The sequence below is a fragment of the Oryctolagus cuniculus genome, chromosome 4 (assembly GCF_964237555.1).
Source record: "Oryctolagus cuniculus chromosome 4, mOryCun1.1, whole genome shotgun sequence".
Taxonomy (NCBI): Eukaryota; Metazoa; Chordata; class Mammalia; order Lagomorpha; family Leporidae; genus Oryctolagus; species Oryctolagus cuniculus.
The window spans coordinates 119,352,797-119,380,654 of record NC_091435.1 but is presented as its reverse complement, the minus strand read 5'-3'; the positions used below and the strand labels follow the sequence as shown (position 1 = coordinate 119,380,654).

Below are 27,858 nucleotides of genomic sequence, written 5' to 3'. Positions count from 1 at the left end.
CGCCCCTTTCCCTGCCCCCAGCCGTCTCATCCACACGCGCTCGGCCCGTGCCGGCGCTGGTCCTTCTCTCGCGAGATCGTGGCTGTGGTGAAGCCGGCTGTGGTGGCCGCTGTCCGGCCGGGGCGGTGAGGGTCGTTTTGCTTTGGTGTCTCGCAAATTTCGGTCTGGTTTGGAGGTGCTAAGTAGGTTCCAGGGCCGAGAGCGGGGCTGCCGGCGCGCGGGGTCGGGAGGAGGGGGCGGGGCGGGCTGCGGGCTCGGTCCGCGTGGCGCGCCTCCTGGGCGCCGCCCGCCCGCGGCCGAAGTGAGGTGGCGTTCGTGAGGTCCGGATGCGAGGTCCGGAACGGGTGGCTAGCCCGCAGGCGCCGTGTCGCCGTCTGGTCTCCTTCGGCTCGGGTCCGAGGCGCGGCCGCCTGGTGCAGGACCCTGGGGTACTAGCGTCGGGTTGACGAGTGACAGGCCGCGTGTCCGCAGCCCGCGCTGACCTCGCCTTGGGTCCGCCCAGGCCGGAGGTCTGCGGTGGGGCTTGGTGGCCCGAGGGTTTTAGCGGATGGGAAACTCCGGGAATTCCTTGGTCCAGATCCTAAAGAAGTTGCTTCTTTCCGAGGTTACCAGGAGTTTGTTCTCGTGTATACGAAACTCTGCCGCCTTATTCAGCGAGACAGAAGGAAGAGGCGACTAGACAAATAATTTAAATTTCAATACGTTAATTTTTTTTAAGTAAGGTATACAGAACGATGGAATATATGACAGAGTCCACCGACCGCAACCCTGGACACATGTGAGTCACGACCCTTCCCTGTCCCCCAGTTACCTTCGAAGATCTAAAAATGAGTCTTTGAAACTTACTAATGAGGGACAGTTGTTAATCGTAAGTGGGAAAAAACAAAAGCTTTATTTCTGTAGAAAATCTGATTCGTTTTAGGTTACAGAGGTTGCTGTAGTAAGTACGTGCTTTAAGAGGGTTAAAATCTTATCTATGCGTGTGTCTAGGATATTGACACTGCAGTATGTAGCCATTAGCAACATGTGCATATTTAAATTTAAATTAAATACAGTATACGGTTGCTGTGTTTTACTAATCACATTTCAAATGCCCCATATCTACCTGTTGCTGGCTAGTGGCATACCTTGGACATGGAACATTAGTGAACTTTGGACAATATTGTTCTGTGTCAGTGGTTCTCTATTTTTTTCTTCCTCCAGTACACTAGAATTATAATATTCCTGACATTTATATTGAATCACTGGACGTTGCCCCCAAGTACACTTAGAATTATGATACTGTTGAGATTTATACCGAATCACTAAAATTCTATATGCTTCCTCTCCTGTTTCTGCCCTGGGTAGATGTTTATATATTGGCCGTGCTTTTGTTGTATATTATTATTAGAGTAGATTGCTATTACTATTAGAAAATGATTTAGATATCAATTTCTGTTGCTGTAGTTCAGAAGTGTTTGCATTTTCCAAAGCTACTTTAACAAAATATTTATTAGAAAGAGTTAGGTAGGTATACTCTTTACCTGAGCTAGTTGGTCTTAAGTATGTGCTGTATAAATGGACAAAGTTCTTAGTGTAGCAGCAGAGATAGTGGTCAAAACAGATGAGGCATCAACTAGGCTAAATAGGTACCCTCATTTTTAAAGGCTTGGTATCTGGTGGTTGAATTAAAGAGAGAGTAGGGGGATAAGAGGATTAATATATTTCAAAATAGCTAAAAGGATTTTGCTTATACTCACCATAAGTAATAAAAGTTTAAGGTGATGGGTCTGCTAATTACATTGATTTGACCATCATACAATGTATACATGAATTGAAACACTGGGAGGGGTCCATTGTACCACATAAATATATAGTTACTATGTGTCAGTCATTCTGCATACAACTGTCTAGAAGGTTATATACAAATGATTAACGGTGATTACCTCCTCATGGTCTTGGCTGGGTATAGTAAAGAGAACTTTAATTTTTTTTTGTTGCCTTTTAAGTATTTGCAATTGAAATTAGTATAAGTTTTGTAGTCTTCATCAATATATCTTCATTTGTTTCAGTGTAACATTTCCATTTGTTTTTCATAGAAAAGACTTGCTTAGACCTAGGCTGGCTATTTAAATATAGATTTCCATGAAATAAAATTAAAAATTAAGTCTCTCAGTTGCGTTAGGCACTTCCATTGGCCCTGGCTACCTTGTTGAATAAACCAGAAATACACAGGGGCTTCAAAAATTGATAGAAAATTCATATTATCTATTAATCCGATTTTCCACCTTTTTTTTTTTTTTTAAGATTTATTTTATTTGTTGGAAAGGCAGAGTTACAGAGAGAAAGAGAGAGGTCTCTCAACCGCTGGTTCACTTCCCAAATGGCCACAATAGTTAAGGCTGGGCCAGGCTGAAGCCAGGATCCAGGATCATCTTCCAGGTCTCCCACATGGGTGCAGGGACGCAAGCAGTTGGGCTCTCTTCTGCTTTCATAGGCACATCAGCAGGGACTGGAAGTGGAGCAGCCTGGATTGAAGTGGGACTCAAACCAGCACTCCTGTGTGATGCTGGCCTTGCAGGCAGCAGCTTATCCTGATATGCCACAGTGTTGGCCCCCTCCACATATTTTTTTGTAACTCCTGCCACCTCCCTCCCCCGACTACTGCAGGACATTTCTATTATTGAAGGAAGTTCTGTTTGATGGTACTGACTTTGTAGATCCTTGAGACATCTGCCTGGTTTGAGGATTTTAAGAATTGTAGCCATCCTTGTTTTATTGCCCCAATATCCTAAGGTTGTTCTTTTAACTATTGCATCTTTGAAGATAATTTTACTTATAAGTAATTTTTAAATGGCAAAAATATTATGGTCTAACTTGGAAGCTTTTATTTGTTAGTTGGTTTTGTTAACTTAACCAGTGTGCTTGTAAAATCTAATTAGAAAATGTCTTTTATTTATTCAAGCTTGTGCTGTGAGTGTGGTGTCCCGATTAGTCCAAATCCTGCCAATATTTGTGTGGCTTGTTTACGAAGTAAAGTAGACATCAGCCAAGGTATTCCGAAACAGGTTTCAATTTCTTTCTGCAAACAATGTCAAAGGTATAGTGCATTACTATTTTACCCTACTTAAAATTGAGATTTATATAGAGATAGCTAAGGATAGCCTGACATTATATCAAAATATGTAGGCTAAAAGTACAAACCTTTGAGATTTATTTAGTATTTATGTTGGTGTCACCAAAGATTTTAGAATTTACAATTTCATGTTGTACGTTTCAAGTTTTCCTTCCAATCTGGTAAAGAAGTATAAATATATTTGGATTTTTTTCTTTTTTTGTTAAGAGATTTAGTAGATTTAATGTATATAGTTAACAGATTCGTGGGGATGTTTCAAGGGTTAGTGAAAGCAGATTATAAGGGACATATTATTGTTATTACTGTGAGGTTTTTTTCCCTTCAGGTATCAGAAACTATATATGACAAAAAAGTGCTTTAGGTAATGTAGTATGTGTATGTTTTAAAAAACTACATATAATGATGTTCATGTGTAATTAAAATGACTAATTTTTGATGGAAAAGAAGCTCAGTAAATCCTGTCCGGAATGATCAGAATTTGCAGGTAGAAGGCTTCTTCTAAAAGTTAATATTTTAATTCCTCTTTAATTCTGTTAGTTGTTTAGCATAGTTTATTACTAGTGGGCAAGTGAGTAAGACAGAATTGCCCAATGAATGCTTGTTGCTAAATGGATCAGGACTTAATGGGTATGGTTCCTGGACCTCTTTGAGAATTTGAAAAGTATATCCGCAGAAAAATACTTACATGTACATATATATAAGCATGCAAAATTTTGTGTACTGTTTCACAGTTTACAAGCTTAGCAAGCATGAGGCTTAATCTGTTTTAAATATTTGCTATTCCTTAAAGTTTGATGAAGGTAAAAAAAGAAAAGTACTGGCTGGATAAAGAATCAGAAGACCCAATTAGTCTTAGATTTCTCACAAAGCAGCTCTTTGAAACTGTTGGCCATTTATCATCTCTAGACCTCATTTCCTTATCATAATAAAGGACTTTTATTAGATGATAAGAAAACTTTTTCTAACTCCATGAATATAAACACAGCGGGACTTGTGCAAATTTTTTTTTCAAGATTTATTTATTTGGAAGGCATAGTTAAAGAAAGAGAACAAGAAGCAGAGAGAGAGAGAGAGATCTTCCATCCTCTGGTTTACTCCCCAAGTGGCTTCAATGGCCAGGGTTGGGCCAGGCCAAAGCCAGGAGCCAGGAACTTCATCCAGGTCTCCCATGTGGGTGCAGGGGCCCAAGTACTTGGGCAGTCTTGTGCTGCTTTCCCAGACTGTTAGCAGGGAGCAGGACAGAAAGTTGAGCAGCCCTGACTTGAACTGGTGCCCATATGGGATGCTAGTGCTGCAGGTAGCAGCTTAATCTGCTGTGCCACAGTGCCACGGATGTTTTTTATTGAACCTTGGAAAGTAAAAACCAGAGCTTTCAGTTATTTAACAAGTGTGGCAAAAACGTATTCAGGTAATACAAGTGGAAGTACGAGAGTACTTAGAAAGTATCTATAAGTTCTATAAGTGGTCTTCAGAAATTTCATAGAAAATGTGTATCAAAAAAACACAGAGATTTCAGAATTTTAATTCCATTTACCACGAACTTTTTGAAGTACCCTTATATTCTGTATTTAACAAGTACAGTGCCAGACAATGTATTAAGTCCTGGATAGGCTGGGATAAAAAACCATAGCATAAGGGATTTAATCAGGCTTTACTTAAGATTTTAAAATTTAAATTTGAAAAGGTCCTTGGACTGTGATGACTAGTCTGAACTATTGCTAATAGGAGTGTTGTGAGCTACTGATTTACCTTTTTTTGTGAGAAATTAGCAATTCTTAAGCATTTTAGAAGTATGTAATAAACCATTTTAATGCCATTTTGAGATGATTCTTGTTTTTCACGATATGGCTTTAAGGAATTCCTGGGAATTTTGTCATCCTCACTGGAGTTTTTACTGGTGATTGCAGTAGTAATAAGACTGTTTTAATGGATTATTTCAGATTGGCGTTCTCAATCCAAATTTTACCTTTTTAAATAAAGCTACTAGTCTAATTGTGAGTTTTCTGAACTCTTAAAATACACTTGGGTTAAGGTATCTTGGGTATCAAGTGTGGTTAATAATTGATGTTATAACTGCATATTTAGATGGAAATGTCTAGTTTTCCTAAGAGATGTTGGATTTGTTATCTTATTTCAGATATTTTCAGCCACCAGGAACTTGGATACAGTGTGGTTTAGAATCCAGGGAACTTCTTGCTTTGTGTTTAAAAAAAATCAAAGCCCCTTTGAGTAAGGTAGGTCACAGAGCTCAACTTAATATTTAAAGCTGTGCTTTCTTGAAAGCATGAACTTTTAGGAAATCGTGTTAAGCAATAACTATAAAATATTAATGTTGTTACTAGTAGTACTAGTATATAATGTTGTTACTAGTAGCACCCCACTACAAGTGCTGTTTTAATTTTTAAAGTTATATATCCATTTTTATAATTTTAGGAAAAATTAAAATATATTTTTACTTTGAAAGAATTAGAGGCTCACATTTTAAAAATTGAAAACTTTTATGTGTAATTTTTTTTCTTAAAATACATTATTGCTAGATATATTTTAAGAGATTAAAATATTGGAGTAATGTTATTTATTTCTTTTTATTATTGTTTTGGAAAGAAAATGTTTGAACTTATCACTTAATATCAGTGTATGCATGTCTCCAAAAAAGCCAGCATTTGTTTAGAGTCCAATTTACTTCTTTAGGTAATGCTTTCAATTTTCTTTATGCTCAACTTTATGATTCTCTTCTACCCTGTGTGTTTTTAATTGAAGTGAAGTCTTTCAGTTTGAGAATCTGAATCTTTTCTGATTCTTCTTTAAGCCCTGAAAAAAATCTCATCTAATTGTTCTTTGAAATGTCTCCCTTTATTTTCTTCTCCCTTTACCCTGTTCCCACAATTTCTCTTAGACAAATGTGGACCTATCTTTGTGTTCTTGGCAGTTTCCTTTACTTTATCTCCCAGTCTTTTTGCTGATTTTTTTCTTCAGCAGTAATGTTTTTAAGTTCCGGAGTCTTTCATGTGCTTGATGCATTCTGTCCCTGAGTTTTTCTGAAGATTTTGATGATACAGTTTTTTCTTCAAGTATCCTTTGTTCCCTGCATTGTCTTTTTCTGGAATCATTTTTATGCATATTGTGGTATTTTTGCTTTTATACTTCAGGCTTTTGTCAAGTCCAGTGAGTCTTAGACAATTCGTATCGCAGACTGCTTTTGGTGTTGGAATGTGGCAATGGATAAGGGAGACCATCCCTATCTTAGTTAATATTCTAGTTTAGGGAGTTAGGTGTATAGAGTAGGCAACAATCAAGTTATGTAGGTGTATTGTATAGTATATTAAAAGACATAAATTCTGTACAGAAACAAAATTAGGAAGGGAAAAGGAATTGTTCAGAGAAGATTGCAATTTAAAATAGGGTGTTGATCGGAGGCCTCACTGATAAGTAGTATTTGAGTAAACATTAAAGATTGTGAGGGATCTGCAGAAATCTGGAGGAAAATGGAGGGATCAGAATATAGACAGCAAGAGATGTAGAGACCAGAGGCAAGGACTCACCTGTGTGGTTAGAGTGGTGTGTCGAGGGGAAATGTAGTTGGGGATGAAGTCAGGAAACTCAGGGAAATTCAGAGTGTGTCTGGCCTGGGAGCCTCTTGGGAGGACTTGTTTATATCCTGAGTGTAATGGGTATCAAGGATGAACATCAGAATAGGGACATGATATGATTTATGAAGAACCCTCTGGCTGCTGTATTTAGATGTGAAGGAGGTAAAGGTAGGTATAGGGACATAGGAAATAATCCTTATATTAGGGTACTTCAGAAAGTTCTTGGGAAAATGGAATTAAAAGATAGATTCATTTTGGTGCAGAAATTTTTTAAAGCCACACATAATTTTCACAGAATGCATTTTTCACGAACTTCTTGTAATCGTGAAAAATGATGGTTTGGGTGCGGCAATGGAGGAGATGGTGAGAAGTGGACAGATTGTGGATCTGATAGTCGTGTTTACTGATGTTGCTGGGTGCATTTGTAAGCGTAAGTGATGCTGGATGTATCACTATTGACCGGAGCAGTCAGAGCTCCTCTCTTCACTAGTTCTTAGATGATCACTAGACATTTAAGTAGAAATACTGAGTAGGCAGCTGGATAATAAGAAGGGAAGTATTCTAGACTAGAGAGATGTACTTGGGTTATAAATTGCATTTAAAGCCTTGAATTGGGTAAGACCAGAGTTTAGAAAGATAAGGGAAAACCTTTTAAAGGACTGAATTTTGGAGTTACTCATTGATAAAAGTTTGGAAAGATGAGGAAGCAGCTGCAAACGGGAAAGAAAGGAGCTGCTGGGGTGATGGGAGGAATATTAGGTGAGTGGAGTGTCTTGGAAGGCAAAGTGTTATAAGGAGAGTGAATGGCCATATGAGTTGCAGCTGATTGGGTCAAGTAATGATTTCTGTAGATTTAGTAATGTGGAGGCCATTAGTAACTCTGATGAGTGACTTCTGTTTAGTGATGGTAGTAAAGACATGATTTGAACAAAAATAAAAGAATGGGAGAAGGAAGCGGAGGTAGCAAGTACAACTGGTCCTCTATGAACCAACTGTGGGTAAAAAAATAATTTGCAAAATTTGTAAAATTGTATCTCTGCTGAACATGTAGATTTTTTTTCTTATTATTCCCTAAACAATACAGTATAACAACTATTAACATTGTAATAGGTATTAAAAGTAATTTAGAGATGATTTAAAGTATATGCATAGGTTATATGCAATTACTGAGCTATTTTATATAAGGAATTTTAAGTCTGCAAATTTTGGTCTTTTGATTGGGCCTGGAACCTATCACCCACAGATACTGAGAAGCAGCTGTATGGACAATTTTTTTGAGGTTTGCTGTTGCTAAGGAAAACAGATGGGGCAGTGGCAGAAATTGTATCAGTTGTATTACTGTAGTTACTGCATTGTCCTCTTATTGTCCACTGTTAATAACATCTTTGATGAGAAATTTTTTTGTGTGTGGTAATGATTTGTTGCGATGTTAATCACAGATTTCTTAGGCAAGACAAGTATGAAAAAAAATTTTTTAAGAGATGAAATCTGATTTTTAAAATGAGTTGTCTTATCCTTTTTCTCTTCTCAGGTGGAAATTTATGTTTCTTTGTGTTTTATTGAAGGTACGGCTTGTAGATGCAGGCTTTGTTTGGACTGAGCCCCATTCTAAGAGACTTAAAGTTAAATTGACTATTCAGAAAGAGGTAAGGTATACATAATTTTCTTGACATAGGTAAAGTGAAGATAGTGAGAATGAGGGTCTAGTGATAAGTTGCCTAATTGCTTGGATAGTTTTTATGGAAAAGAATGTGCTGTTATTTTTAGCATGTGCAACCATTGCTCATGATTAGTAGGCTGAATAATCTTTTCAGTTATTTTCATTATGAAAAGGTTGAAGTAAAACATGGATCAATGCAATAATTCTCAAATTCAGCTGATCCTAATGATTTACAAATATTGAATCAGGTTTGTGAGGTTGTTCAATTACTGTGAGTCAGTAAATGGATGCCCAAGAATCTTTGTATTTCAGAGGCTTCCCAGGCGATTTCTGATCGATTTTATTGGGAACCATTAAACAAAGAAATATTTTCTTTCTGAAGGTTTTCCTTATTTTTATTTTAAAGATGAATTCTGTATATAAATAAATGTATATACACACACACACACGTGGACACACACAAATTTGTATACAAATTCTTCAAAGAATAGCCTTACAACCACTATAACTACAGATAAATTTGGAATGTAAGAGTTAAAGCTGTATATCATTCTTGAAATGGTATAAATGGGGGCCAGCGCTGTAGTGTTAGCGGGTAAAGCCACCGCCTGCAGTGCTGGCATCCCATATGAGTGCCGGTTTGAGTCCTGGGTGCTCCACTTCCGATCCAGCTATCTGGTATGGCCTGAGAAAGCAGTAGAAGATGGCTCAAGTGCTTGGGCCCATGCACCCACATGGGAGACCCAGAAAAAGCTCCTGGTTCCTGGCTTTGGAATGGTGCAGCTCTGGCCATTGCGACCAACTGGGCAGTGAACCAGCAGATGGAAGATCTCTTTTTCTTTCTGCCTCTCCTTCTCTCTCTGTGTAACTCTTACTCGACTTTCAAATAAATAAATATATTTTTTTTAAAAAAGAAATAGTATAACTAATGACTTTAAATTTGCTTGTGGGGCTGGCGTTGTGACGTAGCAGGTTAAGCCTCCACCTGCAACATCAGCATCCCAGATGGCTGCTCCACTTCTGATCCAGCTCCCTGTTAATGCACCTGGGAAAGCCGTGGAAGATGGCCCAAGTGCTTGGGCTGGCCTCTACACCCATGTGGGAGACCTGGAAGAAGTTTTTAGCTTTAGCCTGGCCCAGTCCCGACCATTGTAGCCATTTGGGGAGTGAACCAGCAGATGGAAGATCTCAATCTCTCTCTTTGTCTCTCCTCCTTTCTCTCTAGCTCTGCCTTTCAAGTAAATAAAAAATGTTTTTTATTTTTAAATTGCCTAGTTGATATCTTCAGAGCATTCAAAGAAGAATATATTAAAATATTTTAAGAAAAATCTGTTATTGAACTGTAAGATTCAGAGAATATAATTATTTTCTTTCATCAGGTGATGAATGGTGCCATCCTTCAGCAGGTATTTGTGGTGGATTATGTTGTTCAGTCCCAAATGTGTGGTGATTGCCATAGAGTAGAAGCTAAGGATTTCTGGAAGGCTGTGATTCAAGTCAGGCAAAAGGTAATGTGAGAAATATGGTGAGTGAGTTCTATATCTTACAGTTCAGCTTTGCCAATTATAAACAGCTGGTCCAAACTTCTCTTTTACTTTCTTTTCAAATCCATTAGGTACTAGGGATAGTCTAGGTCCCTGAAGCATTCACCTTTGGAAATAGATATTATTCTATTTTAGATAATCTTTAAATATGGTTTTTGTTTGAAAACTCAGTGTCCCATATCTATAGATGGTATCTTCATGTGCTATATTTATAAATATTTTGACTTTAATTTATTAATAATATATTTATATTTAGACTTTGCACAAAAAAACTTTCTACTATCTGGAACAGTTGATTCTGAAGTATGGAATGCATCAGAATACACTTCGTATCAAAGAGATTCATGGTGAGTTAAAATTGGAAAGAGTTTGAAATTATGTCATAGTTTATTTCAACTTACCTAAGTAATCTTATCTTTCCTGATAGTTTCTGGATTAGTAGTACCATCCAAAAGAACTTTCTGTTAGGAAATTAAAAACGTCTTAGTTCTATATCCTCTCTGTCCAGTGTGATAGTCACTAGTTAGTCATTTGTGGCTGTTGAGTAATTGAAATCTGATTAGTGCAACTAATTAGAGGAACTGAATTTTTATTTTCTCCTATTTTAATTTAAAATTAGATTCAGGTTACATGTGGCTACTCTGTTATATAGCAGAGACTTAGAACTCAGAATTTTTTTCTTTGATTTTCTGCCTCTGCCCAAATTAATGATACTTATCAACCCTCTGGTTTATGATAGATGCCATGCTGTGTTCTTAGAACATAAAGATGAACTGATACTAACTCCTGCCCTCAGTGAATCGTTTGCCTTGTTACCTAATGAGTAACCAGTAACTATGTGAATAAAGTGTTCAATGCTATGATAGAAGATTCATCAAAAACTTATTTTATGTAGTAGAGAGAACAGTTTCTCATTGGAAGAAGTTAATTATTTTTGAGTTCTATAAGTTCTTTCTATACTGTTTTTATGTTTTTCATATCAGAGGATTTATGATGTATACAATAATTCAGAAGTCTAAATTTAGTAATAATAAATAGTGATACCAAATAGTGATACATAAAATATCTGTTTCTCTCTCTTGGCCTTGTATTTTATTTTGTCCTTTTATCAAGCAAATCTTAAATGATATTCCTAATCAGTTATGGCTACAATATAATCTTTATATTTTCTGATTTGATTTTATTTAGTATAGATTTAATTTGTGAAGTAAGTCTTCTTTTACAGAATTTTGTTTTTTTTCAGATGGTCTGGATTTCTATTATTCCTCAAAGCAACATGCTCAGAAGATGGTAGAATTTCTTCAGTGTACAGTTCCCTGTAGGTATGTTCTAAACCTAAATGTGGCTTATTCTGGGGATCTGGGAATAGATATGGGTAACATTGTTGAGGCTTTGACAATATTCTTTAGGTTAAAAATTTTAAAAATCGTAGGAGTACTTACTTATACAGTCAGGAAGCTTTTATTGGTTTAGGCACTTTAAGTGATAGAGTAACTGAAGAGCACGTAAGAATCTCCTTGGGGAGCTAAAACTAACACCGTGATACTAAACACTGTTATGCTGAACCATTGATTAAATGTATTTAAATTATATGAAACAGGAAAAATAGGGTATAAGAGAGCTTTGTGGAAAGCTTTATGGAAGAAGTGGGACTTGTGGTTCAAAAGTGGGAAAAATTTTTCAAAGGTGGAATTTAAAATTTAAAGAAGATACTAGGGTGAACAAAGACTTGCAGTGGGCATTTGGGTAAGTTTTAATGGATAGCATGTAGAGAGCACATTGGTCTGAGCCCAAGTACATATTTTGGAGGCTTTCAGCAGATAAGGTTGAAAATAGATGGAATATAATTAGACCTATGAAGGTTTTAAATTACACGTGGATGAAATTTGCTCTAACATAGCAGACATCAGGAAGCTGTTTCAGACCTTGGACAGTGATAATCTGATTTGATGAAAATTGATATTCCTGTCTTCACAAGAACCTTAGTCTTTATATTGATTTTAATCTTTTTTTGTTAATAGATACAAAGCATCACAAAGACTGATATCTCAAGATATCCATAGTAACACATACAATTACAAAAGCACTTTTTCTGTGGAAATTGTTCCAATATGCAAGGTAATTTTTTAAATTTGATAATTCGTATCTATATAAGAATACAAGTGATTAATTGGTTTGAATGTAGTTTATAACTCCTGGCTTTTTTCTGAACTTGGTGTAAAGTGTAGAATAACGAACTTCAATGATTTCTGAAATATTCAGCCATGTTAAAAAGATACAGAAAAGTAACCATGCTTGTAATTATGAATTGAAATGCATTTCATTTGTTTTTTTAAGATGAAATGTCCTGGTTTCAGTTTTTTAAAAATTCATTTTCCTTAAAACTTGTGATCCTAGTGGACATATGACAGTTCTACAAAACTTTGAATACAGGAAATGATATTAAAATAAGTATTAGTGAGCTTTTTGTGGAACATATGCAAGCAGGATTTTGGCAGGATTAAATTAATCAATATTGTGGAAATGAGATCACGGAATCCTTTTTGTTATTTAAAAGTATCTGAATAAAACCTTTAAATGTAGATTATTTCATTTGATCTTCTAAGATACAAACTACAAAAATGTAAATGATTTAAAATTCAATAAGTAATTATTGAGCATTCACTATATAGAATACTATGTGACTATGTGTTCATGACTAGTCAGCTCTCTACCATGTAGGAACTCACATTTTTATATTAAACCACTAATAATGATAACTACCATTATTTATTGTGAACATTCTATGATGCCATTATCTATTTACTTAAGTATTCACTTTGTATACAGTACTAGAGTAAAATAATAGCCTAAAATAGGGTCAGCAGTTTTTTTTTAAGATGTGTTCATTTTTTTTATTTGAAAGACAGAAAGAGAGAGATACTCCCACTGTTGGTTCATTTCCCAAGTGGCCACAAACAGGGTGAGGCCAGGCTGAGTGAAGAGCCAGGAACTCCATCTTGGTCTCCCACAGGTTGGCAGGAACTCATGTACTTTAGCCATGATTGCTGCCTACCAGCAAGCTTTCTATAAAGGGCTAGATAGTAAATATTTTTTGCTTTCAAACCCTATAACCTCTTTTGCAACTTGTTAGCTCTGCTCTTGTTATACAAAAGCAGCCATGATTAATATGTGAGTGAGTGACCAGAACTGTGTTCCCATAAAACTACCTGTAGCAATAAGTGGTGGTGGGGCTGCAATTGGCCTTGCAGTTAAGACACCTGCATCCTTTATCCTTATGAGTGCCTAGGTTTGATACCTCAGGCTCCTGATAATGCAGACCTTGGGAGCAGCAGTGGTAACTCAAGTAATTGGGTTTGTGCCATGCATGTTGGAGACCTAGGCTGAGTTTGCAGCTCCTGGCTTTGCCCCAGCCGAAGGCTGTTGTGGACATTTGGGAAGTGGACCAATAGATGAGTACTCTGTATATCTGTCTCTCAAAGTTCTTAAATGGTGGACCAAATTTGTCCCTAAGGTCGTTTTTTGCCAACTCCTCTTTTAAAACAATAAACATTTCCTGACATATGAAGCCTAAGAATTAATGAATTTGGGCATAAGGACATATTTAGGCCTTAGATATTAACTGCTTTGAGTGACTCATATAAGTAACTGGTAGAATACAAAATGGAAGTACAGTCATCCCTCAGTATCAGATCCTTTGCAGATATTAAAATCCAAGGAAGTTGAAGTGCCTTATATAAAATGATGTAATATTTTCATATTACCTATGGATATCCTTTGGACATCTTCTGGGATACCTTATAACATCTCTAGATTACTAATAGTACAATGTAAGTTCTATGTAAATAGTTGATATTTAAGAAATGACAATAAATCTGTTCAGTAGAAATGCAGTTTTTTTTTCCTCACACATTTTTGTTTTGTTCTCGGTTGAATTTACAGATGTGGAATATTTGGATTTGGCAGGTTGACCATATTTTTGTTTATCTTTAAAAAGTTGGATAAAAAAGGAAAGACTAGAGTAGGGGGGTTATTATGCATAGAATATCCCTTCAGTGGAGGAGTCTATGATTATGAATATATTTAGTTTAAAAGTATAACCCAAATCCTTTTTATATTTTAATATAGTTTGAAAGTATCATTATATTGCTAGGTATTGTCTTCCAGTTTACATATAGGCATATGTGACTTTACTGAGCACTAAATCTTTGATTACATTTTGGTGTGGTAGCCATGTAAGAGAAACATTGGGTTCCTTTGAAATTTGTTTTCTATGAATATTGAAAGTACTCACAAGTAGATTTAGAAAATCACACTACTCCTGATGTTAATTCTCTGGCTGGAATGTATACTATATTAACATATAGAGTGATAAGCATTAAAATTGCAATAAATTTTACATATACATAATAGTAACTTGGTGAATAGACCCTGGAAGATTTTTTAAAGTATTTTTATTAGGACAGATATGCCTGTCTTAAGAAGGTATAGCTTATTTTCAATTTCTTTAAGTTATAATTCTTTTCTTTAGAGCATTTTTTTGTACAAGAATGAAAAATAAAATGTAGTTGGATCAGGTTTATATTGTTATTTAGGATTTTCCTCTTTATAAATTTTCTTATGCCTAGGATAATGTTGTCTGCCTGTCTCCTAAACTGGCACAAAGTCTGGGAAATATGAACCAGATTTGTGTGTGTATTCGAGTAACTAGTGCCATCCACCTCATAGATCCAAACACTCTACAAGGTAAGTTTTAAAAACTATTTGCCTTGGGGCTGGCGCTGTGGCTCACTTGGCTAATCCTCTGCCTGCGGCGCCGGCATCCCATATGAGCACCGGTTCTAGTCCCGGCTGCTCCTCTCCCAGTTTAGCTCTCTGCTGTGGCCTGGAAAGGCAGTGGAGGATGGCCCAAGTGCTTGGGCACCTGCACCAGGGTGGGAGACCAGGAGGAAGCACCTGGCTCCTGGCTTCGGATTGGCGTAGCTCCGGCTGTGCTGGCCATTTGGGGGCTGAACCAATGGCAGGAAGGCCTTTCTCCTTTCTCTCTGTCTCTCTCTAACTCTATCTGTCAAATAAAAAAAAAAAAAAAAAAAACTATTTGCCTTGACAATTTTGTCCTGTAGGCAAACAATAGTTATTTATGTTTTTCATTTTATCACACATTCTCAGCCATATTGTTTTAAAGTTTGCACTATTGTTTAATACTTTTTTTTAAAGATTTATTTATTTATTTATTTATATTAAAGGCAGAGGTTTAGAGAGGGAGAAAAACAGAGAAAAGTCTTCCATGTGCTGGTTTACTCTCCAAATGGCCACAAGGTCTGGGACTGAGCCAGGTCAAAGTCACAAGCCTGGAACTTGCAGCTTCCCCAGGTGCATTAGCAGGGAGCTGGATCGGAAGTAAAACAATCAGGCTTGTACTGGCGCTCATATAGGATGCCAGCATCACAGAGGCTTAACCTGCAGTGCCACAATGCCAGTCCTGCTGCTGTTTAATAGTTACAAAACATTGGAATTATAAAGCTTTTGATCACTCATGCTTGTACTTTTTATTTAAAGAAACAATTCTGTGAACTTTTATAAGCTTACAATTTTATTCCATTAGTTTTTATTGAAATTGATTTATTTACTTCATTTAATTTTCTTTTAAAATTTTTATTTATTTATTTGCAAGGTTAAGACAGAGAGAGAGTTCCAGTTATTAGCTTCTTTCTCAATGTCTGCAACACCTAGGAGGGGACTGTGCCGAAGCCAGAACCTAGGAACTAAACCCAGGTCTCCCACATGAATGACAGGGACCCAGTCAGTGATTTATGCCATCACTGCTGCCTCCTAGGGTATGCCTTACCAGGCAGCTGGAGTCAGAAGCTGGATCTGGGTATTTAACCAAGTCAGTCTGATTTGGGATATAGGCATTTTAACTGGTGTTCTAACTGCTAGGCTAAATGCCCACTTCCTTCATTTAATTTTTGTGACAAATTATTTAAATTCATTGCCAAATTTTAATGTATTCAGATATTTACATTTTGGAATATTTGACTTTTTGTGAACCAGTGGGATGTTTTAATTGATTTCATTTATTATATATCTCTTTTAAGAACATTTCCTTTGTAAAAACTATTTTCTAAAGTGGACCTCATGTTGATCGGTGTCTTAGTATTTGGCTGTGTTTCCTACTTCTTGATCTTCTTCATATATTTCCTATAGTTATAAATATTATAAAATCTTGAGTTTATTTTTATATTTTCCAGAAAGTTGTTCATTATCCCTATCAATTAGAGTTCATCTGTTAAAGGTCTTTTTGTGGGGCCAGCATTGTGGCGCAGTGAGTTAAGCCACTGTTTTTGACAACAGCATCCTATATCAGAGCACCAACTTGGGTCCTGGCTGCTCTGCTTCTGCTCCAGCTCCCTGCTAATTTGCCTTGGAAAGCAGTGGAAGGTCAAGTACCTGGGCCCTTGCCCTGTCACTTATGTAGGAGACCCATATGGAATTCCAAGATCAAGCTTCACTGCTCCGTTTCAGATCCAGCTCCCTGCTGATGGCCTGGGAACAAAGTGGAGGATGTCCTGAGTGCTTGGGCTCCTGTACCTTCTGCTGGCTTTGAACAGGCCCCGCTCTGGCTATTGTGGTCATTTGGGAAGTGAACCAGCAGATGGAGGACCTCTCTTTCATCTCTCAGTAACCCTGCCTCTCAAATAAATAAACAAAGCTTTAAAAAAAAAAAAAAGAAAATGGAATTTAAAAAATGAAATTAAAAAAAGAAAATGGAATTAAAAGATAAAATTTTTGAAAAAAAAAAAAAAAAGGCTTGTTTGCAATACTAGGATGGATATTCTTTATCTGTTAGGTAGAACTGGACTTTGTTTTCCATAAACTAAGCAGCTACAATGATATGTGTTTCTAAAATAAAATTCCAAAATGTACATGAAACAACAATCTGTTCTCGTTTAAAAGGTACTTAGGTCTGGCCGGCGCTGCGGCTCACTAGGCTAATCCTCCGCCTAGCGGCGCCGGCACACCGGGTTCTAGTCCCGGTCGGGGTGCCGGATTCTGTCCCGGTTGCCCCTCTTCCAGGCCAGCTCTCTGCTATGGCCAGGGAGTGCAGTGGAGGATGGCCCAGGTGCTTGGGCCCTGCACCCCATGGGAGACCAGGATAAGTACCTGGCTCCTGCCATCGGATCAGCACAGTGCGCCGGCCGCAGCGCGCCGGCCTCGGCAGCCATTGGAGGGTGAACCAACGGCAAAAGAAAGACCTTTCTCTGTCTCTCTCTCTCTCTCACTGTCCACTCTGCCTGTCAAAAAAAAAAAAAAAAAAAAAAAGGTACTTAGGTCTGTGATACTCTAATTTTGGTACCTACTTAAGATATTTTTATAGCTGATATTTCTAATGTACTGTGGGAATTTTGGGTTTATTTATAGAAGTAAATGGTAACACTAGAGAGTAAGTTGACACAATGGTTACTGTTGACCAGATGCTTCCCAGTTGGTATTTACTGACTTCTTCCTAGTTAACACATTTGATGAACTCTTTGAAATGCATCCTTTTTGTTGTTTTTTAGTGTTCTGTGCTTATTCTTAGTTGCAGATATTGATGGGAGCACTTTCTGGAGTCACCCTTTCAATAGCTTATGCCATCCGAAACAGCTAGAGGAGTTTATTGTAATGGAATGCAGTATAGTCCGAGATTTGAAACGTAGTGCAGGTGCTGGAATGATATCAAAAAAGGTAAGCTACATTCTTCCCAGTTTTTTGGGGCAGGGGGCAACTTTTGGTTTCAGCCTCTTTTTTTTTTTTTTTATTTGTTGGTAATTCCAAATTGTGAATTCAAATAAAGGTAGCACCATAGTAGGTTAAAAAATGCATTTCATATTCTTTTTTTAAACTAGATATATAGTGAAAATTATCAGACTTAAACTATCTGGTATGATAATTTTTTTTCATTTCATTCTGTTCTAAAAATTGTTTCTATTACTGTTAAACGCAATTCCCATTATTATAAAAAGGCATTTGCTTGTAGGAGGACCAAGTGACCAATTAACTTTTGACTGTTTAAAAATCATCAGTAAAAATAAGATACTTCAGTATGCATTGCTTATTTAAAATAGCAACATTTTTCTATAAAAAGCATCATCATACCTACAAATCAGATAATCTGTATTCAGATGTCCTCTTTTGTAATCCAAAATATCTTATATGGTTTGCTCAAAATAGAATACATTAAGAAATTATACATTATATCTAAATACTCTGTCTCATAAATCTTTTCTTTAATAACACGTCCTATCCTTGTCCCCATCCCTATTTTTTGTTTTGTTAGGTTTTGTTTTTGTCATGATACCAACTTCCTTAGACAGCTAGAGCATTTGTCTTATAAAATATTCTATATTCTGGATCTGTCTTATTCTTTCCTCATGATGTCATTAATCTGCTTTTTACTTGTATTGTCTCTAAACTGGAAAATGAATCTAAAGGTTTGGCTAAATTTAGGTTGCATATTTTTTGCCAGGGTATTTAAGGGGTGATGCTGTCCCCTTTTTATCATATCAAGAGACAAGTAATTTCTACTTTGGTGATAGCCAGATCCCATCATTGTTAATGTTATGATGCTTCTTTCCCTTTTGACCAGCAAATAATTTGTGGAGTGATAATATGCAGATATCAAGCCCTGTTGTCTCTGTTTTCTACCTACTTTTAGCATCTGTTGATAATTCTTACCTAAATTATCTTATTTAAGGTACAAAATGACAAATTTTCTATTTGTATTATTTTTTCTGCATATTAGCTGTTCTATTTTATTAAGGAAGAACTCCCCATTATTAGCTAGGGCTATTGGTTTCCCTAAAAGTCTTTTCTGCATAAATGCTTAATTCTTTCTCTTTCATCACATATTTTCAGAGTAAGGAGTTGATCTAAGAATCACTTCTGGTGATGAAAATTAATTTTGATTTGTTTTTGTAGTTAGCATTGTCTCTTCCTCTGTGTCATTATGATCTCATGAAATATTATGTATTTACTATATTTTTCTTTCCTTTCCACTTCCTCTCTTCTTTCCTCCCCCTCTCCCTGTTTTTCCTTCCTGTTTTTAAATGCTCAGATTGCCCCAAATTTGGCCAAGGGGAGCCCCTTCATAATGGTTTTTAAGTCCTTTTGACATGACTTTCTTAGTCTTTTAAGCATGTTTATTATTTTCTGGTAAAACAACAGCATTCTGGCATTTCAAGATCACATTGTATATTTTTAACCCATATACGGAATAAAGTATTTGCTTAAGAATGGAAGTCTGGTTTCTTTCATTGTGAAATAGCATTTAGAGATCTCCTATTTAAATGTTAAGGATACTAACTTATTTTGATATATGCCTTTTGAGGCAAAAATAACTTTTGTTATTTTGGGGAAAAGTCGATGGAAATGGAAAAGAGGATACTTTGTACAGACTTGTTTAAAATAAAAAATTAATAGCAGCAAGAGCACACTTTACGTTTTTAATAAATATTGAAGGACAACACATCTCAGGCAGATAAAAACAAAACAGGTTCGTAAGTCTTTTTTTTTTTTTTTAAGATTTATTTATTTATTTGAAAGGCAGAATTTACGGAGAGAAAAAGAGAGAAAGAGATCCATTTTCCATCCACTGGTTCACTCCCCAAATGGCAACAACGACTGGATCTGGGCTGATCTGAAGCTAGGGGCCAGGAGCTTTTTTTGGGTGTTCTGCATGGGTGCAGGGGCTGCTCTTTTCCCAGACAGATTAGCAGAGAGCTGTGTTGGAACTGGAGCATCCAGGACTCAAACCGGAGCCCATATGGGATGCTGGCGTCACAAGCAGCAGCTTGACTTGCTAACCACAATGCCAGCTCACCAGAAGTCTTTTATAAAAAGCAGTCTGGTAGCTAAAAAGTGAATCCTATTGTGTAGAATTTAGTTTCTCCCTGGTAATTCGTTTTCTTTTTCAGTTCTTTCCTAAATATGAGACCTGTCTTTTATTTTACTTTTTCCTTTCTACCTTTTTATTTATTTATTTTTAGATTCCTTAATTTTGCTTGTAACTCTTAATATTTTTCTCTGATCTCACTTTATTTGCTCTGTCTTTGTTACTAAAAGGTATTGGCACGTTACTCTTAATTCAGCATGGTAATTTGAAATTAAATTATAAGTGCTTGTAAAATCTTAAGTCGAAAAGAGAATCAGCAGTTTTCTAGTTTAAAATTTCAAACTTGTTATTTCTACAATGGTTTTAAAAGAAAAGATTACACTTTAAGCTAGTTGATGTCCAAAAAATTTAATTTGATATTTGGGTATTCTGATGATGTGCTACTGAAATTTCTCCCTCCCTCCTGAATTCTTGTGTCAAATGGGATTGCTTGGAATATTTCCTTGCTTTATAATTTCCCTACCTTTTTAAGTTACTCCGTTTGCACAGTCTGTATTGACCTATCTTCCTTTGAAAATACTTCTTTTTATATAGTTTATTTTGAGGTGATACTGTTAATGTTTTATAAAAGACTTAAATAAGCCTTAACAATAATCAGTGATTTTTCTAAATTCTTTGTGAGTCTCCATACTCATGATTCATTAATTTGTTAATTTTCTCAGTATTTCAGAGATCTTAAAAATAATAATTCCTGTGTTTAAAAGAAAATTAGCCAAAAATCAATATTGTATTTAACTTTTCTTGAGATGCTTTTTTGATTTATTTTTATATTATTGAAGAATACATTTTCTTTCCTCTTAAGCATACACTCGGGGAAGTCTGGGTACAGAAAACATCTGAAATGAATACAGATAAGCAGTATTTTTGTCGCACACATTTGGGACATCTTCTAAATCCTGGAGACCTGGTGTTGGGGTGTGTATTACTTTGTAGCATTTTAAACTGCCAATTAGCATTGTGTATTTTCTTTAGGGGCCAGCGAGGCTACCTAAAATACCAAAGTTGTCTATTCCAAAAGGATGGGTTCTGAGGTAGTTTATAATTGATTTTATTATTATTTTTTAAAGATTTAGTTATTTTATTTGAAGTTGGTTAACAGAAAGAGCAGGGACAGATGGTGGATCTGCTGATTCATTCCCCAAATGGCCACAATGACTGTGTCTGGGCCAGACTGAAGCCAGGAGCTTGGAACGCATCTGGTTTGCCACGTGGTTGTTTGGCCCAGGCACTTGGATCATCTTCTGTTACTATCCCAGGAAAATTAGCAGGGAACTATGTCAGAAGTGGATCAGCCAGGAATTGAACTGTCACTCATGGGATGCTGGCATCACAGGTTGTAGCTTAACCTCTTGAGCCACAGCACTGGTTCCTTGTTTTATTATTGATAACTAAACTGTGGATTGGATGGAAGCCTATGATTACTTTATTTTGGCCTTCATCTTAAAAAGTCATCTCTTCCAAGATTTTAGTAATTGAATCTTGAAATTATACAGTTAGATCCAAATTTATAGCTTTTTTGAGGAATAGGTAGTTTATTTCTATTATGTGTGTGGTGCCACTCAATATTTCACTTTTAATATTTAGCACCCATATCTTAAGGGTATATAAAAGTGAAAAAGAGTCCTTTATAAATCAGTTTACCTGTGTGCCTTATACATTACTTTTGCTATTAGGTTTCAGTTCCTTTACCTGGGAGAATGAGGGATTTTGATTTGCTTTATGTTGCTTTGTAAAGCAGATGAAGCTATTCCACTAAATCCTTAATTTAGATTGGCATATTAGTCTGTTTAGCTGATTTTACAAGTGAGGGTACTTCAAAAAGCTCATGGAAAATAGATGAAAAGATGCTTGTTTTGGAGAGGAAACTTTGAAATTCATAGTTTTTTCATAATGTTCATTTTTCATGTACTTTTTTTTCTTAAGGATTTATTTATTTGAAAGCAGAGTTTCAGAGAGAGAGAGAGAGATAGATCAATCTTCCATTTGCTGGTGCACTCCCCAAATGACTGCAGTGGTTGGTACTGGGTCAGGCCAAAGCCAGGAGCCTTGAACTCCATTGTAGTCTCCCACATGGGTGATAGGAGCTCACGTACTTGGGCCATCTGCTACTGCTTTCCCAGACACATAATCAGGGAGCTGGATTGGAAGTGGAGCATTCTGGACTTGCTCTGGTGTCACAGGTGGCAGCTTAACCTGCTGTGCCACATACCGGTCCCTTAATGAACTTTTTTTTTTTTTTTTTTTTGGACAGGCAGAGTGGACAGAGAGAGAGAGACAGAGAGAAAGGTCTTCCTTTTGCCATTGGTTCACCCTCCAGTGGCCGCCGCGGCCTTCGCACTGCGGCCGCCACACCGCGCTGATCCGATGGCAGGAGCCAGGTACTTCTCCTGGTCTCCCATGGGGTGCAGGGCCCAAGGACTTGGGCCATCCTCCATTGCACTCCCTGGCCACAGCAGAGAGCTGGCCTGGAAGAGGGGCAACAGGGACAGAATCCAGCGCCCCAACCGGGACTAGAACCCGGTGTGCCGGTGCCGCAAGGTGGAGGATTAGCCTAGTGAGCCACGGCGCCGCCCCTTAATGAACTTTTGAAGTCCCTTCATATATAGAGAGGTAGACAATAATGGTTACTATATGACCCTCAGAGGTAGAATAATTTGTTTCTACCACGATCTATAGGAGCTATGCTATGTAAATTGCTAAAACTTAAAGTGTGAAGCATCTTAAATGTTTGAGATTGAGAGAAAGATTTCGGTACTATCTGTAACACAAAGTTACACTGAAGGGATAAATAATTTTTCATTGTTTACATTTCAGGTTTGACTTGGCCAACTGTAATTTAAATGATGAACATGTCAACAAAATGAACTCTGATAGAGTTCCAGATGTGGTAAGACTTTTAATTTTTCTTTTTTTCCTATATAAAAAGGGATTGGTTGTAACTCTTCACATGAGTCAGAGTGTATGAATTCACACTTCTGAAAATAGCAAATTAATGTAGAGGTTTCTTTGAATTGAAGGGAAGATATAATAACAAAAGTCTTCATTTTAAATAATTTTTCTTGGGGGTAAGCCCATAATTTCTTGAATTCTTTTGTGTTTGTTATCAGATTTTTATTTTCTGTCAAAAAAGTTGATGCTCTCTGTAGAGCAGAAATATATTTGCAGTTATAATTGATGATCCTATAAGTTCATTCTTGCTAGGATCAGCCTATTATGTATATGCTCAGTTAAGAAGGCATTTAGAATGAAGACACATTATTCAAATCTGAATATAATTAAAGTTGGGAATAATCTTTTATCAAGTATCAAATCTTGGAGAAAGACTATTGTGAGAAATCTGTGAAGTTCTAACATGATGAGTTTAACAGTCATTAGATTGATTGAAATCAGTGTAAAAGACCTACTTTTTGTTTAGTCTTTTAGAATAAGCATTGATTTCTTTAGTTATGAAAAAAAATTAAGTTATGGTAAAAGAAGGATCCTCCCTCTCCTTCTATACACCATTTAGCTTTCATTAGTTGACAAGTTAGGAAATAGAAGCATGGTTTGGGTGAAGTCAAAATGCGGATTTCTAACTAGGTTATAAGACGAGATCATGACTGTCTTGTAAGATTTTTGTGTTGTGTAAAATTTTTAGTTATTGTGCAGTTTGGTTTACTATGTTCTAAGATACACTATTATGAAAGTTATACCTAGTATGTAAGCACTTGTTAGTGGGAAACATCCTGTGATGTTTCACAGTTATATGAATATTAGTTGAAAATTGAAGTTTGATTTTAAAAATACTGAAGGTTTTGATATAAAGAAATAATAGTTACTGGAAATTTTCACTTTGTAAATTTTAAAAAATTATATAAAAATGCCCAAATATGTTTTCATATAAATACACAGAATGATTTTCAAAGTCCTTTTGACCACTATTTCTTTCTCTGTGTTATCAATTTGGTGACTTTTCTGGAACCCCCATAACCTTTCACTTTTAATTTTATTGGATTTTGTGGTCCTACTGTGTAGTTAGTCCCATTTTTTTGTAATTTTGCAAATATTTGTTACAGGTATTAATCAAGAAGAGCTACGATCGTACCAAACGTCAGCGGCGTAGAAACTGGAAACTGAAAGAGCTTGCAAGAGAGAGAGAGAACATGGATACAGATGATGAAAGGTGCCCCTTTTCTTTAAAACTTACATGTTTTCTAAAAGGAAATCCTTAACGATAAATCATTTTTATGTTATAAAGAAATAGGCATCATATGATTTATCTTTACACTCAATATTAATTTTGTATTTTTATCAGATATTGATGGAATTGGTGTAAGAGTCTATAATGGCATTTAACATGAGTAAAATAGTTACTTCATGGGTTATCACCTGATCAATTGCAGTGTTTGTTGATGTGAACAATTTAGATGAAAAGTTAAAATATAGTAAATAATTACCTTGTGGATATCACAAATATTAGCCGAGTATTTATAACTTGAGATTAGAAGAAAACAGCTCATTTATGTTATTTTTCAAATGACTTCAGCAGAAATGAAGATAATGTGTTCTAAAAAAGTTTATTAGGTGATTCAAAAAGTGACTGTGTGCTGGTGAAGACACTGGTCTAAAAAATGAAGAGTCAATACAAAATTGTTTTATGAAATATAAATTAGGAAACAACAGTGTTTCTAAAATATAATCTTGTAATTTAAAAGTATGACTAAACATTTAACATTAAAATAATGAGATATTGTAAGTGCTTGTTTGACCTTCTGTAGTTCTAAATTCTATGTATTTCAGCTTGGCCGTAAAGCTGTTTTAGTGGAGGAGGAGGAGGATTCTTATTTTCTCATAGTCATATTTAACATTACCTTCTAGTCACCTGTTTTTATTACAGAGTTTTGAAAGAAAAGAGTTTTTAAGCCTGTGAAAGTATTTAGCTACCTTCCATATTTTATCTTTTATTAAGATTATAATAATTGGAACACATTTATCTTGAAGTACTGACAATGGAGAAAATGTAACTTCACATTATCTTGGTGAAGATGAAATATTTAAATATTCTTTCTCCTTTAGGCAATACCAGGATTTCCTTGAAGATCTTGAAGAAGATGAAGCAATTAGAAAAAATGTCAACATTTACAGAGGTTGGTGTTTTAGGAGTGTTTCATTTAAATTATATTATGTACAAATATAGTACCCAGGATGAGTACTTGTTTTCTTAAGCTTTGGTTCCCATAGTTGACGTATAGTGTTTGTTTTTTAAACCACTGTAGTCAAACTTTACATAAAGTTACAAAACAATAAAATTTACTAAAATGTTACTTGCTTTTACCACATTTGATAACTTTTTTTAAAGACATATTTATTTGTTTATTAGAAAGGCAAAGAAAGTGATCCTTCCATCTGCTGGTTCACTCCGCAAATGGCCACAACAGCCGGGACTAGGCCAGACTGAAGCCAGGAGCCAGGAACTCCATCTAGGTCTCCTAAAGGGGTGGCAAGATCTTGAATACTTGAGCCCTCATTCTCTGTTTCCCAGGCACATTATCAGGGAACTCTGAATCAGAAGTGGAGTAGCCAGGGCCTGAACCAGCACTCCAGTATGTGGTGTGGGTGTCCTTATTCTTATCCTAGTGTGATCCCTCAAGTTGCTGGCCTCTGTAATTTATTCATACATTTATTTAGTTATTGATACATTTATTGAGTTGTTATTGAGTTCATTTATTCAATGAATATTTGAATGCCTAGATAAGATAGTTAAGTAATACTAATGATGGGAGAATCAGCTATTTAAATGTTTCTGTATTTTCATTAGTTTGAAATCTACTTTGTGTTTTTTTCTCTCAGATTCAACCATTCCTGTGGAAAGTGACACAGATGATGAAGGAGCACCTCGAATTAGTTTGGCTGAGATGCTTGAAGACCTTCATATTTCCCAAGATGCCACTGGTGAAGAAGGTGCATCAATGATGACATAATGAGATTGTGTTGTAGACTGTTTCTACATTTGGGCTCAGGAAATTGGACAGAATAACCTTTACTGTGTATTCTATCTTTGCGTACCTATTGTAAGATGAAAAATTTGGTTTTAAGATTAAATAAATATGATTTTGATTGCTCACTCAAAGCACTGCAAGAGTTTGATAGCTTTACAGTTTAAGATAATAAAAGATTATAGAGAATGTAATTATTGATATGTAGGCCATTTTATGTATGGAATCTTTTTTTTAGAATGAGGCATTACAGTATTTTCACCTGCTATAGTGCTAGATTTTAAAAGGTGAAAAATTGTGATTCCTTGAATATTAAATCTTAAACCAAAAAATGAGTGTTTACATTATTTTCATTTTGTTTTATGAGCTTGTGAAGAGTACTTTTTAATATGAACTTGTTATGCACTTTGATCCATTTTAGGTTATTTTATATGTTCTTATGGTAGAGAAATTGAGTCTCAGCATATCATTGGGTAGTCAAGAGGAAAGTTAATCTTTTTTATTTCTTCATAAAATTACATCTTCAGATGCTTTTAAACTGAAGGTTATCTTAATTTTTATTGCATAGAAACATTTAAATATTTATAGATTTGTAGCAAACATAGACTAGTTACTTAAAGATTAAATAATAGTTTGTTCCTTTGTGATTTTTCTTGGGCAGGCAGCTTAGGGCAGTAGCTGCTTATGTCATAAAAATGTCTTCCTATCACCTCAAGAATTTTAGTTTATGAATTGAGATGAAAGAAATTTTCTATGTAAGTTGCTATCATTGAGCACATTACCATTAAAAAGAAAATTGGATTCCAGCATGTAGAGGGTAGTAATAAAAGTAAGATATATCTTATAAAACCATGAGTCAGATTTGAATGAGTAATGCCTCTACATCCATCCTGAAAGAAAAGCCTTGGCTTGGATTCTAAAGTGTTCTGAGAATGACATATTAAGGTCCTATTTCTGTAAGCAAGATCAGGCTTACTATGTATAACAGAACTAAGAGGTAATTAAAAATATATACACAACACTAAATATTAAAGAGATGGAGCCAGTACTAAATGAAACATTTTCCTTTTTTTCAAGATTAGACTCCCCAGTTTTGAAGTTATGAATAAAGACTTGAACTTCATATAATGGCACCTTTACTGTCTGCATATTTAGTTAAAGTTGTGGATGTAAAAGACATATCCTATACTTGATGGTAGCCAAGTAGGGCAGGTTTCTCTTAGTTTTTCAAAGGTGAGCATGGCTGCCTCAAGTGCTCACATGTAGTCTTTATCGCTTCTATGTTAAAATATCAGCATGAAAATAAAAACATCTTTTCCCTTTTTCTGTGTCCTTGAAGTGGGTACATTAGTGTCAAATTTACATGAGAGAGTATCTCATGCTATTGTTATATTTAAGTGCTTTTTTTTCCTGAAAAATATAGTTTCCACTAACTTTATTTAATCTTTTTTTAAAAAAAGAGATTTATTTAATTTAAAGGCACTGTGACAGAAAGAGAGGTAGAGACAGAGAGAAATCTTCCATTTGCTGGTTCACTCCCCAAATGGATGCATCCTCCAGAGCTGGGCCAGGCTGAAGCCAGGAGCTGAGAGCTTCTTCCAGGTCTCTCACATAGGTGTAGGGGCCCAAGTACTTGGGCCGTTTTCTGCTGTTTTCCCAGGTGCATTATCAGGGAGCTGGATCAGAAATGGAATAGACAGAGCTTGAATCTGCATTCTGATAAGGGTGCTTGTATTGGCATCATAAACAGAGGCTGAACCTTCTGCACCACAGTGCCGGCCCCAATCTTGTTTTTTTGATATCTTACCTGTTTGAGTGTTGAAGCCTATTTATTGAACACTCTCTGTGACAAGGTAAAGGAATATGACTAAGAGAAAATGTTATCCCAGAATTTGTACAGAATTAATGTGAAATCTAATTTAGAGTCTGATTCCCATAGTGAAGAGGCTTGTTCCTACAGTACTATTTTCTTTTTTAAGATTTATTTTATTTATTTGAAAGTCAGAGTTACAGAGAGAAAGAGGCAGAGAGAGAGAGGTC

General features: G+C 36.0%; 1 protein-coding gene across 6 annotated transcripts; it reads left to right on the top strand.

Moving 5' to 3' along the window:
• NMD3 (NMD3 ribosome export adaptor) lies at positions 1–27,141 on the top strand. Of its 6 annotated transcripts, none has more exons than XM_070072577.1 (16): positions 1–125; positions 613–778; positions 2,945–3,079; positions 5,253–5,349; positions 8,271–8,351; positions 9,745–9,873; positions 10,166–10,256; positions 11,153–11,231; positions 11,931–12,027; positions 14,538–14,655; positions 17,492–17,637; positions 20,646–20,758; positions 22,658–22,730; positions 23,899–24,005; positions 24,899–24,969; positions 25,673–27,141. In XM_070072577.1, the coding sequence occupies exons 2-16, from the start codon at positions 735–737 to the stop codon at positions 25,801–25,803; spliced, it is 1,512 nt and encodes a 503-aa protein (XP_069928678.1). In that variant the 5' UTR covers positions 1–125; positions 613–734; the 3' UTR covers positions 25,804–27,141. The 6 variants fall into 6 exon arrangements, with proteins under 6 accessions (XP_069928678.1, XP_069928681.1, XP_069928680.1 ...); XM_070072580.1 differs by having other exon boundaries at positions 14–125; positions 605–778; XM_070072579.1 differs by having other exon boundaries at positions 14–182.
• The last annotated feature ends 717 nt before the right edge of the window (positions 27,142–27,858 follow it).